Consider the following 15,352-nt stretch of genomic DNA (forward strand, 5'->3'; position numbering starts at 1 on the left):
AAAAGGATGTAATCAGCATTATCACGGATAATAAGATTGTTTGGCGGGGTTGTGCTAAGGATATCAACAGTGAAATCATTGCATAAAAGGCACAAATATAGATAAGTGCGGGTATTCAGCTAAGGACAATCACCCGTTGCTTGAAAAGCTTGACATTTGGGGTTTGTGTAATGGTTTAGTAAAAGTAATTCTCAGTGATTGCGCAATTATTATTGTTGCATTGAAAGCAGAAAAGGTTGTAAAATGTGTGATGACTGCATAACATCAAATCAGGCAGCTGGCAAAGAATATCCTCGAGCAGCCTTTGTGATATGCATGCACAGTTGGCAAAATCCAGATTTATCACAAAATATGACTTGCATGTGTACCTCTGGATCCAAGAAACAGTTATATCCTCGCCAAGTTTACCATGACCAAAATTTTCCAGGATATTGATAGTTTACAAATCCAGATCTTATTACATCTAGAGAACAGGGTGATCCTACATGTTTTGAAGGAAGCATTGAAACAGCTTCACAACATCATGCACCAAGTGTGCTTGAACATAGGCAGGGATGCGGTATCATGGATTATAACCTATTAAATATAAAGTTAGTTCTATTTTCAAAACCTAGTATCCAATGATACCACAGCATATTGTTCTGTGGGGAGTTGTTCAATGTTGTTGTGGATGGTGCTAATGCTGGTACATCAACTCAAGAACAGTTGGTAAACGTGTACCGCAAATCATCAGAATATACAATAATATATACATGTGTATATATAATATGCATTCATTGGCTGCTCATTAGATGCTGAAGTGGAACTGAAGGTGTTGCCTTCTGTTGCTATAGCCCATCCATTTCAAAATTTGATGTGTTGTGCATTCAGAGGTGCCCTTCTGCACACCGCTGTTGTCGCACAGTATTATTGGTGCCTTCCTGTCAGTTTGAACCAATCTGGCCATTCTTCTCTGATCTCTTTCATTAACGAGGTGTTCTTAAGCCACAGAACTGCAACTCACTAGATTTTTCTTTCTTTTGTTTTTTGCAACATTCTCTAAACTCGAGACTTGTGAGTGTGGTTTTTTAGAAAAGGGTCGGAATTAAATAAATCCCAGGAGATCGTCAATTTGAGTTTCTCAGACCACCCCACCTGGCCCCAGCAATCATTCCATGGTCTAAATCACTTGTATTGCATTTCCTCCCATTCTGATATTTGGTCTGAGCAACAACAAAACCTCTTGACCATGGCCCAAATAACCTGAGATTTTATTACTGAGACTGGTGTGACAGCATCCTTCAGGAGGGTGAACCAACGGAAAGTAACTGGTCTCAATGGATTACCTAGCAGAGTACTAAAGACCAGCTGGCTGGAGTTGTTCACTGAAGTCTTTAACTTCTTGTTACGCACCTGCTTCAAGCAGTCTTCAATTATACTGGTGCTTAAGACGAACGTGGTAACCAGCCTCAGCGACTATCATCCAGTCGCACTTGCATCCACTGTGATGAAGTGCTTTGAGAGGTTGGCGAGAAATTCCTTGGATCCACTCCAATTTGCCTACTGTCACAACAGGTCAATAGCAGATGCCGTTTCATTGGCTCTTCACTCAACTTCGGAACATCTGGACACACCAGGATGAACTTCATTAACTATAGCTTATCATTTAATATCCCTTTCATAATACGCAATCAATGACTCCTTGTGCGACTGGATCCTCTGTTTTCTCACTTTCAGGCCCCATTCAGTTCAAATCAGCAACAACTTCTCCACAATCACCATCAGCACAGGTGCATGACAAGGCTGTGTAATTAGCTCCCTGCTCTACTCACTTTATACTTGTATGAGGCTAAGCACATCTCTAATGCCAGCTGACAGCAAATAGAAGGGAGATTGAAAATCTGGCAGAGCAGTACAGCAGCAACCTCACTCAATGTCAGCAAGACCAAGGAGCTGATTATTGACTACAGGAGGAGGAAACTGGAAGTCCCTGAGCCAGTCCTCATCAGGGATCAGAGGTGGAGAGGGTCAGGAACTTTAAATTCCTCAGTATTATCATTTCAGAAGATCTGTCTTGGGTCCTGCACGGAAGTGCCATTACACAGAAAACACAGCTGTTCCTCTATTCTCTTTGAAGTTTGTGAAAATTCGGCATGTCATCTAAAACTTTGACAAATTTCTATAGACATGCAGTGGGGAGTATGTTGATTGGTTGCATCGTGGCCTGGCATGGAATCACCTGTGGCCTTGAATGGAAAAGCTTACGAAGAGTAGTGGATACAGCTGGGTCTATCATGAATAAAGCCCTCCCTACCATTGATCATATCTTCATAGTGCACTGTCACAGGAAACAGGATCCATCATAAAGGACTCCCACCACCCAGGCTCTCTACTCACTGCTGTCATCAGGAAGGAGGTATAGGAGCCTCAGGACCCACACCCTGAGGTTCACAAACAGCTATTACCCTTCAACCATCAGGCTCCTGAATCAGAGGTAATAACTTCACTAGACTTCACTCATCCCATCACTGGGCACACTTTCGAGGACTCTTCATCTTGTGGCCTCTATTATTTGTTTATATATTTTTTTTCCTCAGCTCAAATGGTAGTATCTGAGCTATGGGCAAAGCCAAGCGCACTCATTTCTCTATTGCTAGGAACTTTCGGACTATCCTAGTGATGTTTAGTATTGTGACTTTTTGGAGATTTTATAAATATTGCTATGTAGGCCAAAATGTTTAATGTTATTGTGTAGAAATATTGTAGCTATCACTAATGGAACAATGTATACCCTATTCATGTTTCATAGTCTTTCAATTTCCTCTATACATTCTGATAATAAACTGAAGCATTTACAAACATTTGTAAAAAAAAAACAAAGATATGTTGAATTTACAGTATGCACTTATGGATTTCTATACATTATGTTTACGATGACTATAGTAAGTTATTCTTACTTATCCTGTGATATATGGATTGTCCTATTTGTAATAATGGATCAGTCTTAATATAGGACTCTTGACTCTAAACCTGAGCAGTTTTGTAATTCTAGTAAGGTATGGTATTTTTGAGTTTGTATTTTGAAGCAAGATTTTGGTGAATGATATTTGCTTCTTGATTGCACCTGTGTAAGCAATCAGATTGAGTTAATCTGATTATCTGCTGCTGAATTCTGTAATGTGTTGGATTGATTCTGGTTTCTCTTGGCATTTTCTGCATTTATCATCTTGTTGGCCTTTTATCATGTACTTTCGATTTTTTTTGTGTTAACCACCTGGTCTTGTATTGCCACAAGGGACCCCACTGTTTCTGGAAAAAGGTCTCCAACTCTGAGCCAGGTGTTTGACACTCTCTTGTCGACATATAGTCAATCTGCTCAGATTGTGGGGATGCCTTCCATTGGTTAACTTTTTCTGTAGTGATTTCTTCATTTTTCTGGATTATGCTTTCATTTATTTCGAGTGATGTGTACTTCTCAAAATTACATAGGCTCGTGTGTTGTGCTGAATTCTGTTTTCATTAATGAAAGTTTTATCTGACTGTTGTGTAAATTATCTATGTCTGTTATTCCTCTTCCCTCTTCTGTCCTAGGTAGTGTTAATCTAAGCACATTTGAGTATACATAGTGTTTTCTACAATTTGTCATTTCAGTTCTTTAGTTTTCTTTGTAAATTTTCCAGATCGGTTTTGGACAGAGATAATATGCCAAAAGAATATGTTAATATGAGTCTAGTAAAAGTGTTTATTGCCCTTGTTATATTTTTACTATTGAGCTCTGGCAAATTTTCTTAAGTGTTGAAATAAATTCTGTTGGAAGTGTTCCCTTTATCGCACTATGATCTGTTTTCTTTGCTTGTTGATATCCAAAGTATTTGCTTCATATTCCGCAATTGGTTGTATTGTATCCTGCTTCTGTTATATTCTACTAGCTCTATTGCACCTTTCTTTATGTTTGATATTCTTTACTTTTCTACTCCAAAGTTCATGTTTGTATCTTTTTTTAAAAGCTCTCTTTGAATTAATTGCTTAGCTTTACAGATGAATGAACATATAATTTCAAATTGTCCATGTATAGAAGGTGTGTCAAGGTATAATTTGTCTGGTTGTCTCTGATTTAATAGCCAAATTTCATCCAATTCAGTAAATTAGTGGGTTTAAAGCTAGATAAAACCACAGAGGACTTAGTCACCCTCAGATTATTTTGATAACTGAGGTGGTATTATAATACTTCCATTTTTTCTTTCTGTATTTGCACATTGGTTGTATGTCTACCCTGATAGATACGGTCTTTTATTGATCCTACTGTGCTTCTTGTATATTGTGAATACCTGCAAAAAAAGAATCTCGGTTGCATTTGGTGAAATTTATATATTCAGATAAATTTACTTTGAACTTTGTCCACATGCTTTTGTGTGTTGAGTTTCTGCCATGTGATTGACTGATCAGATATTTGTATTAGGGAGCAGGTGTGCAGGTCCACCTAGTAAATTTGTGGATTAAAATTTCCTGTTGGTGGCCATGGAAATTGCTTCAGTGACTCAGCAAGATTTAATATTTCAGCAGGTGTCTGAGGATATAAGGTCAGACCTAGCTGCTCTTTCTAGGTGAAGCTTTGTACCCATTGTGTGTGTGCAGGTTTTTGGCAGTAAAGATAATTTTAAAAAGAAGTCATTACCTCATTGATGACAGACTACAGAGCTCTGAGATGGAGGGATCTGGATCTCTTAATACATAATTTAGAAAATTTGCAGGTGCTGAAAGCAAATAGAAAACCAACAGATTGCTGTTGATTATTGTAAGGGGAATTGAAGACAAAAATAGGGAGATTATGCTTTAGTTATGTAGGGCCTTTGTGATGCTGCCTCTGGAGAACCAAGGACAGTACTGTATTGATCTTAAGAAATCATGTTAATATGTTGGAATCAGTTCAGTGAAGGTTACTAGACTGGTAAGTAGTAATGGCTGGAGTGTCATTGGGCTCAGTTTATGCATGTTGATGTTTAGAAGTTATTGAATCATAGTTCCAAGGAGACGAGACATAGTCAATGTAATAAGCATGTTTTCTCTTGTGATCAAATTCAAAGTAAAAAGTAAATGTATTAACTTGTATGTCACTGTATAAATCCCGAGATTTATTTTCTTGTGGGCATTCAGTCTACATGAGTAACACACAAAAGAATCAATGAGAGACTGCACCCAACAGGAAGGACAAATAACCAGTATGCAAAACATGGCAAACTGCAAATATGAAAGGAGGAGAAAAAGAAATAATAAGAAGAACATGAGATGAAGTGTCATTGAAAGTGAGTCCATAGGTGGTGGGGAACAGTTCAGTGATTGGGGGAGTGAAATTGAATGAAGTTTCCCCCTCTAGTTTCAGAACCTTATGGGTGAGGGGTAATAACTGTTACTGAACTTAGTATTGTAGACCCTGCAGCTCCTGGTCCACCTTCCTGATGGCAGCAAGGAGAGAGCATGACATCGGTGGTGGGGGCTTTTGATGGTGGATGATGCTTTTCTGCAACAGTGCTCCATATAGATTTGCCCAATGGCAATGGACTGGGCTGTATCCATTACTTTGGACTAAACACTCATCTTTGAAGTGTGCCTCTGTTGATTGCCAGCAAGGAGGAAATGTCATTTCCATTTGGCACTGGTGGTCTCCTGGTGAGGATGTCAAAGACCCAGTCGCAGAGGGAGGTAGAGAGGCCCAGAGTCTGGAGCTTGTTGATTAGAACTAAGGGTATGATTTTGTTGAATCTAAGCTATAATCAATAAACAGCAGCCTGACATGGGTATTGCTATTGTCCAAGTGATCTCAGGCCAGGTGAAGAGCCAGTGAGTTTTCATCCATTGTAGACCTATTGTGGCGATAGGCAAGTTGCAGTGGGTCCATGTCTTTGCTGAGGCAGGAGTTGATTGTGGCCATGACTCATCTCTCAAAGCACATTATCACAGTATACTGTATGCGAATGCAACGGGGTGATAGTCATTGAGATAGCTCACCTTGCTCTTGGACACTGATATGATCGTTGTTCTTTTGAAGCAGGTAGGAGTGAGAGATTGAAGATGTCCATGAACACTCCCACCAGTTGGTTAGCACACGTTTTCAGTGCCTGGTGGGTTATCAGGGCCTGATGCCTTGCAAGAGTTCACCCTCTTGAAAGATGTTCTGCTGTTGGCATACCAGTCAGAGATCACAGGGTCACCGGCTGCTGCAGAGAGATTCGCACGGATGTAGTTCTGTTCTCCCTTTCAACGTGTGTACCGAAAGGCATTGAGCTTGTCTGGGAGTGAAGCATCACTCACATTCATGATGTTAGGTTGCACTTTGTAAGAAGTAATAGCCTGCAAACCCTGCCAGAGATGATGTGCATCTGATTCCATCGTTAACCTCAATCGCAATGTTTTTTGCTCTTAAGATAGCATTCCATAGGTCGCAGTTGGACTTGTATATTTTAGATCACCAGTCTTGATGCCACAGCTTTAGCCCTCAGCAGACTGTATCATTCATGGCTTTTGGGGTGGGTATGTCCGGTATGTTCTCAAAGGTGCAGCTGTGTCCACACAGGTCTTGATGAAGTGGGTGACAACTCTGGCATACTCATACTCATTCAGATTCAAAGATGAATCCCTGAATTTAAAAACGCAAACAGGAGAAAATCTGCAGATGCTGGAAATTCAAGCAAAACACACAAAATGCTGGTGGAACGCAGCAGGCCAGGCAGCATCTACAGGAAGAAGTACAGTCGATGTTTTGGGCCGAGACCCTTCATCGGGACTAACTGAAAGAAGAGATTAAAAAGGGGGAATAAAAATAAATAAGGGATGAGGTAAGAAGGGGAGGAGGGGCATTAATGGAAGTTAGAGAAGTCAATGTTCATGCCATCAGGTTGGAGGCTACCCAGACGGAATATAAGTTGTTGTTCCTTCAACCTGAGTGTGGCTTCATCTTGACAGTAGAGGAGGCCATGGATGGACATACCAGGTCTCATATACTGCATCTGGTGCTCCCAGTGTGACCTATATATTGGTAAGACCCAACGCAGACTGGGAGACTGTTTTGCTGAACACCTACGCTCTGTCCCCCAGAGAAGGCAGGATCTCCCAGTGGCCACCATTTTAATTCCACTTCCCATTCCCATTCTGTTATGTCAATCCACGGCCTCCTCTACTATCAAGATGAAGCCACACTTAGGTTAGAGGAACAACACCTTATATTCCATCTGGGTAGCCTCCAACTTGATGGCATGAACATTGATTTCTCTATCTTCTGTTAATGCCCCTCCTCCCCTTCTTAACCCATCCCTTATTTATTTTTATTTACCCCTCTTTTTTCTTCTCTCTGTCCCTCTCACAATCACTCCTTGCCTGCTCTCCATCTTCCTCTGGGCTCCCCTCCCCCTTTCTTTCTCCCTAGGCCTCCTGTCCCATGATCCTCCCCCTTCAACTCTGTATCCCTTTATTCCAATCAACTTTCCAGCTCTTAGCTTCTTCCCTCCCCCTCCTGTCTTCTATCGTTTTGGATCTCTCCCTCCCCCTCCCAAATCTCTTACTATCTTTCTTTCAGTTAGTCCTGACGAAGGGTCTTGGCCCAAAATGTTGACTGTACTTCTTCCTATAGATGCTGCCCGGCCTGCTGCGTTCCACCAGCATTTTGTGTGTGTTGCTTGAATCCCTGAATGTTGTGCAGTCTACTGACTCAAAGCAGTCTTGTAAGCGCTTCTCCATCTACCTTGTCCTCACTACTGGTGCTACGGTCTTTAGTTTCTGCCCATACGCTGGGAGTAGAACTGCAGCCAGGTGATCAGGCTTTCTAAAGTGCGGGTGTGGGATGATATGGTAAGTGTTCTTGATGGTGGTAGTTATTTAGGGACTTCAAGTTTCTCCTGCAGTGATTAAAAGCGGTACATGCTCAAAAAAACCTATCAACAGGTAGGACAGCATCTGTAGAGGGAATAAAACAGAATTAATCTTTCTGATCAAAGACTCTTCATCAGCGCACAAATGGAGTTCTTTGCAGTCATATAAACCATTGTGTTCAATGTGGCCTGTCAATATTGTTGCAGGTACTATAGAACTTCACAGAATCCCAGCACTGACCAAGGTCCACCACCAGATATATTATCCAGATTGCCTGATCACAATTTATTTAAGATGGGCTGGGGAAGTTGGACTTTGTTTCATCAGCAGCTTATTGTTTGGAATTTTGGCTTGCAAGGTTTTGTTTTTACATTGCAGGTTCAGTGCACCTGCTACATTGACATGCTGTGTTACCAGCATGGCAGGTTGGCAGGCTCCGAATTGTCAGCCACAGAAACCAAACACAAAGTGTATTGCCAAGACTGACTTGGCATGTTTTCATTAAGCAAGTCCTCACTGTTACTCAGCTGCAGGTGCAGAGTCCACTTCAGTTCCAATTGTATAGATGATAATGATCTGGTGTCAGAAGCTGTATGACGAACGTGTTCAAACTCACTGTCTTCCTTTATTTAAATAGACACAGCTTAGCATCTAACTCAGTTTTATTGTGTGAGTGTATTTCAAGGCTGTTATCTGGTCTATTTTTCTCTTGTCATCTTAAAGATGTCTGAAGTTTTACTTATGGAATATGTGAATACCTACTATTATAAGATGGATTATAAGAATCTGAAATGACTTGCAATTGGATGCAAAATAAGGTTGGAAGTGCATCTCAAAGTCAATTTATTGTTGTATGCACAGAAAAAAAAAGTATTACTCTTCCTAAGAAACCTGGAACAATAGAATGTGAATTACATAGGACCATAAGTTTAATGAGCCATATCACTAAGATACTTCTAAGAATTTTGATGACAAGAGCTAAAAGTAAGATACAAGCTGAAACAGGTAAAGAACAATGTGGTTTTGTGAAAGACAAAGGTACAAGAAACGCAATATTGATGTTAAGGATACTATCAGAACAAGCTATTCAAGTGCAAAAAGAACTGTTTGTTTTATCGACTACACAAAAACATTTAATAAAGTGAAGCACAATAAGTTATTTGAAATATTACAGGAAACTCTAGATCTAGATTCAAAAGACCTTAGCCTAATCAGAAACCTGTACTGGGAACATACTGCTGCTGTAAGAATAGATGGAGAAGTGAGTTGGTTTACGAAAATCAAGAGAGGCATTAGACAAGGGTGTGTTTTCTCCCCTGATTTGTTTAATGTGCACAGTGAAACAATATTACAAAAAATAAGAGCCATCTTGGGAATCAAATTTGGCAGTGAAAACATCAATAGATTCAGATATGTGGATGACACTGTGTTAATTGCAAGTACGGAGGAAGGACTACAAAACTTAATTGATATAGTTGTTGAAGAAAGTGCAAAAATGGGTCTATCTATCAATTGCAAAAAGACAGAATGTATGGTGATATCCAAAAAGAAGGCGAATCCTATCTGCAGGCTGAAAATAAATGGGGAAGACATAAAACAAGTACAGAACTTTTTGCTACTTAGGAAGCTGGGTGACATCAGATGGCAGGTGCGACTTGGACGTCAAAAGAAGAATAGGGATGGCAAAAGACACCTTTATGAGAATGAAGAGTATACTGACCAACACTAAACTAGGCATGACAAATCGTGTCAGAGTACTGAAATGTTACGTTTATCCAGTTATGTTATATGGATCAGAATGTTGAACAATATCTAGTAACACGAGGAAACGAATTGAAGCTGCAGAGATGTGATTTTTTTTTTAAAAAGAGGATGCAAAGAATATCTTGAACGACTGAATATCTAATGAGGATGTCATGAACAGAGCAAGCACAAAAATAATGTATGAGATCATGAAAAGGCAACACAACTTCATTGGACATATGATTAGGAAAGAGGAGTTAGAATGTATGGTAATTATGGGAAAGATTGAAAGGAAGAAAGCAAAAGGAAGGCAAAAGCAAATGATGATGGAGACAGCAGCCAGAGAACTGGAAATGAATACCAATAAACTCATCCACTTGACCCGAAACAGGAGTGTGTGGGCCATGGCAGTCAAAGCTCAAACTGGGCATGACACCTGATGATGATGATGATGATGATGATGCACAGATATAGTGAAAATCTTATTTAAAGCACTGACACAAAGCATCATAAAAGCAGCATTTGCAAGAAAAAATATAAAGTAAACATAAATTATACACAACATTTACAAAAAGATCACAGCGAGAGCAAAATAAACATCCTGGTTCACAGATTACTGATCTACAGCAAACACAGGTGCCTTTTGTTTCCCTTAGTATGTTCTGGCCAATGGAGCATTTTCATTTTCTCTGATTCCTCATGACTCCAATTTCACTCAACCTCTTGAGGCCACATTGGGTCAAATCCTGCTTTGGTGTCAAGGTTATTCAGCCTTGCCTTGCTCTAAAATCATTGATCTCTGGACTGTGGCTTGGAGCCAAATATTCCTGGAAGAACCAAAATTGAGCATTGATGGGTATGTTATTGATGAAATAAGTTGAATTATTGACAGAGCATGAATGATTTATGTATTGAATTTCTTTGCCATTTTTGTGTTCTGACCAATGATATTCTCCTGAATTGTTCTTTTAGAGCAGCCTTTCTCCTCTTTGCTCTGGAGGAACCCTCATAATAATTTTCAGGTCTTGGGGAACTTCTGCATTAATAATTTAAAAAATTATTATATCTGCAGCTCACAGTACGTTGTGGCGTGTGGCCAAGTGGTTAGGGCATTGGACTAGCGATCTGAAGGTCGTGGGTTCGAGCCTTGGCCGGGGCAGTGTATGTGTCCTTGAGCAAGGCACTTAACCACATAATGCTCCAGTCTACCTAGCTGAGAATGGGTACCGGCAAAAATGCTGGGGGTTAGCCTCGCGATAGACTGGCATCCTATCTGGGGGGAGTCTCTTATTCTCAGTCGCTTCACGCCACGGAAACCAGCATAAGCACCGGCCTGATGGGTCACAAGGCTAGTGACAGAGTATAATAATCACAGTACGTTAGCCTGATCAGTAATTTGTAGATATAATAATCCAAAAACAATTGTCAATGCTCTTTTGAGTAGAGAATTAATTTTTAGTTTACTTGAAATTAACCTCTTTCTTTCCCTTTCACAAATTTTAAAACCTCATAAGGCAAACATAATAAATTTCTGTTAAATAACTGGCTGTTGACAGAATGGCATTTACCTTTTCTAGGATAGACTTGGTAGGTTTAATTTAAGTAAAGTATGTAAATTGATTTTAATGCTATTTACAACATGAAAAACATTTATTGACAACATTGAATAGTAAAGTTACTAAAAGCCATAAGCCAAAGCAATATGAATATGGAACCTGTGCTTGTTTTTTGCTGCACAAATACTCATTCCTGGGTTGAACTTGAGATGAGCGCACATGGATTTCACCTTCAACTGAAATGAGGCGATTTCTAACTTTGTTCTTGATGCTTGTTAAACAAGAAAAAAGCTTGCTCGCACATGTAAGCAGTTGAAAACTGCAGCAGAATGCTCATTGCTTTCCTGTGAATGGCAGGATACCCTTCTCTCCCAGAAATCCAGAACTTCTCCAGGGGCAGGTCAGTAAATCTCATCTTGAGTGCACGATCAGATTGCAGCTCAAAGCTCTTCCTATTCTGTCAAAATCAAGTTCTTGGGCTGAGCAAAAAGTTCAGAGAAAGAATCCCTCACCCAGTCATAGACTTGTGTAAAAAAGAAGGGAAAAAAGCTGTTCAATTTTGTTCTGCAGTTCTTCTAGGTGGTTTTCAATAAGACTTGAGTCTTTCTGATACCATTCCTCACTCTCACCCAAGCAGCAGTGGAAATATTTCAAGATTTCCTTTTGCAACATGATTTTTCCAAAGATTCAGTTTCCCTTTTATATCCAAGTCTTGTCACTTGACGTCAAAATATTTTCTTCAGGGTCTTGCAAAGTTCAATTGGTTCATGTGATGGAAAATGTCTGCTAAGTAGGCTAGATTCTGCAGCTATTCTTCATCTTCAAAGCACTCAACAAAATCTAGCCTACTATTTTCTTGAAAGTCCTCCTACAATTCACCTTTCAGCTCAAAAACACCCTGTTGAGAACTCTTCCTCTTCTAAGCCACTGGATTTCTGTCTGTAGCAGGATATTGGTATGCTTTGTCCAGGTTTTCAGTTATTTTAAAAACATTCTCGAGTGAACCGGTCTTTGTTTAATACAGTTAATCATTTTTGTAGCATCATCCAGAACTTTTCATTCATCACACACAACCTCTTCTGCATCATGCGACATGTCATCAATATGTCAACTTATTGACTGTTTGAGAATGAAACCTTCAACTTCTCGTACTGCATCTTGCCCTAGCGTTTTACTCACTATAATTTTACATGTTGACATTAGATTCTCACCAATTATGTGACTTTTCCTTTACTGGTTAATAAGTTCTGCTACTAAGTAACTTGTTTTCTGAATCTTTTTACTGACTGTGACTTTATTAACAATGTTTTGCTCTGTTTTGAGATTCCAGTGGGAGTTTAACATAATCAGCAGCTTTATTTGTCATATGGCTGTGATTTGTAGTTGAGTGTCTTTTTATGTTGTTTGTCACAGACTAGGCACAATGGAATATGACAACTTGAATCATCAGTCCATGTAAAGCTCCTTGATAAGCTTTCTTTATAAAGATGAATTTTTTCTGTGTTCGTGTTTTCACTAATGCAGTGAAATAACTGTTTGTAATTCTTCATCATTAACCTTATCAGAATTGTTTGTTTGGCTAGGTCTAGAATCATCCTCCTCCATCTCACACTTGTTCAGAAATCTCCTCAGTGGACCATCAGACATGTCTGTAAAACACAGGGGTTAATAAAATGCATCACAGCCCAAGTTGGCGAATCCATTCAATACTCGGTAAACGCACTTCACACTCGTCAGCCTACCGTCCTCCCCTCTACACTAAACCAAATAAACAGGGTCCTACTGCCACGCTGGGCTGAGAGACCTCTGAAAAGATTGCTAAAAGAGCTGCTCGGTCACTGCCCACCACTGTGAGTGCTAACATTGTGCTAAGTTCAAAAAATGTTTGTTTATTTAATCATGATCTCTTGCGGAATCCTTGGCAAACTCGTAGAATCCCAGTTGAGAAACCCTGTTTTAGAGTGTCTATTTTTATTCTTGTGGGGAGCTTCAATAGCAATTGCAGTTCTTTACAATTGTTCTGTGACGTTGGTGAACTGCCTGGTAGTGAAGACGAGACTGCAATTCAAATGACAACCAATTAATATGGCTGATATTTTTAACATTTTATAAGATCTGCATAAGTTTTGCCAACATAATCCAATACCGTTTTTAACAAAATGATTGGCATTGCATGACTGCTTAAACTTTCATGTTGAGAGAGCAGAAAAGTGTGTTGCAAGTTATTCCTTTCGGTGTTGGATTGACTTCATTAGCATCAGATTCTAATTTCATTTATAGAGATATTGATTTCCCACAAATCCAAAAAGTCAGCAAAGTAGCTGCCAGTCTGCTTAATATCGTTGGCTGGTATATTATCAATGCTAACAATCATTTGAGTTGATGATTTAGTAGATGTAGCTAAGGTAAACTGGACTGGGGTAAATATTTTGTGACAGTCTAATTTGACATTTTCAATTGAAGATTTACTCATTGCAATGACACCCTGGGATAATTCCACAACAATCAATTGATTTGCTCCACAGTTAGAACAATGGGCTGGAGTAAAAGAGGAAGGGGCTTCTACACAATGTCTGCACTCTGCTGCCCCAGGGGATAATTTGTGAAAGTTGATTTCTGGCATCTCTAATCTGCAGATGTGCTTTGTTGGCCAATCTTATTAAAATTCAGCTTCAGATTTGATTCACCTGAACGTGTATGTTCAGACTGAGGGTAAAGTCTAAGAAGTAATGAAAGTAAGAGCAAGCTATATTTAATGAGATCTTGGCCTTAACTCCATGTTTATTTCTGTTCCCCATTACCTGAGATTCCCCCAATGTCCAATAATATATCTCAGCCTTGAATGAATTTTTGTCTGCTCTTCCACAGCTGGAGAGTTCCAAAGATTCACAGCCTTCAGAAGAGGAAACTCACTAATTGTCACCTTGAGTGGTTCATCTTGTCCTGTTTCTAGGTTCCCTTTTGAGAGGAAACATTAACATTTACTCTGTTAAATCCTCTCAGAATTGTCACCTCATTTCATGCTTCAGATCTTGATCTCTTTTTAACTAAGTTGAAAGTTTTAGCTTTTCCATTATTTTCATTTTTTCTAAGTTAGAAGAAACAGCAATGAATGCAAAGTACCTGGATGGTCTTGGCGTAGACATCTTGAGGATAGGTTGAATGAACTAGGGCTTTTCGCTTCAAAGCAGAGGAGGAGCTGAAGTCATTTGATAGAGGTACACAAGAAAAGTGGCATAGATTGAGTGGATAGCCAAAAACTTTTTCCCATGGCAGTAATGGCTAATATAAGAGGCCATCATTTTAAGGTATTTGGAGGAAAATATGGGGGGGGGGGGGGAGGTGGTAGTCAGAACTAAGGTGTTTTTTTTTAAATAGAGTTGTGGGAGTGTGGACTGCCCTGCCAGGGTTGGTGGTAGAGGCAGATACTTTATGAACACTTGAGGAAACTCTTGTACTCTTAAGCACATGAATGATAGAAAACTGGAGGGCTATATGAGAGGGAAGAGTGAGACTGATCTTAGAGTAGGTTTAAATGTCAACACAACAAGGTAGAAGAGCCTGTACTGCGCTGTAATGTTCGATGATGTGTATATGCTCTTGTTCAAAACATTGACCCCCATCAACCATCTCTCCTCTCTGCTATCTAGGTTCACTGGTTCTGAAGTATCAAAAAGCTACTGTTTAAATTCCCTTCACAGCAAAGCAGATGGAACACAGAGAGTGGCCTCAAATGGCAGTCTTCAATGGGATGTGGGAAGCAGCTGATTTATTCAAATAAGTTGATCCATAATCTCTATATGTACATCTGATTAAAATACTGCAGTGTAAAATTACAATTGTATTTGATGTTTACTTCCTGTGGACTACCTTGCTCCCACCAGCATAACACCCCCTCCCCATCTCTCTCAAATGCTTCATTTCAGTTGCAATGAGGCACGGCTTACAGTTGAGTCTGGGTCATCTTTAACCTGTTGCAATTCCCTCAGGAGTCCGCATGCTGGATGGGGATGTCACGGACATGGTGGAAGCGAAATCTCTTAGCCTGAGCCCACAGCACATTGATATCTACAGCGCCAGCTGGGGACCAGATGATGATGGAAAGACTGTAGATGGACCAGCATCCCTCGCAATACGGGCCTTTGAGAATGGCATCTTACAGGTAGGAATGCAGGGCTTTTACTGGAATTGTTTGGCTACTTAGCTTGACT

General features: G+C 39.8%; 1 protein-coding gene across 3 annotated transcripts in view; it reads left to right on the top strand.

The window, feature by feature from the left end:
* Positions 1-15,352, top strand: part of pcsk5b (proprotein convertase subtilisin/kexin type 5b) — a 336,889-nt gene that overhangs the window by 105,432 nt on the left and 216,105 nt on the right. For all 3 annotated transcript variants that reach the window (XM_063068758.1, XM_063068760.1, XM_063068759.1), the window contains exon 7: positions 15,131-15,303. In XM_063068758.1, coding sequence (XP_062924828.1) covers positions 15,131-15,303 — 173 coding nt within the window. The remainder of the gene's footprint in view (positions 1-15,130; positions 15,304-15,352) is intronic.

Source organism: Mobula hypostoma, chromosome 16, assembly GCF_963921235.1.
Source record: "Mobula hypostoma chromosome 16, sMobHyp1.1, whole genome shotgun sequence".
Taxonomy (NCBI): Eukaryota; Metazoa; Chordata; class Chondrichthyes; order Myliobatiformes; family Myliobatidae; genus Mobula; species Mobula hypostoma.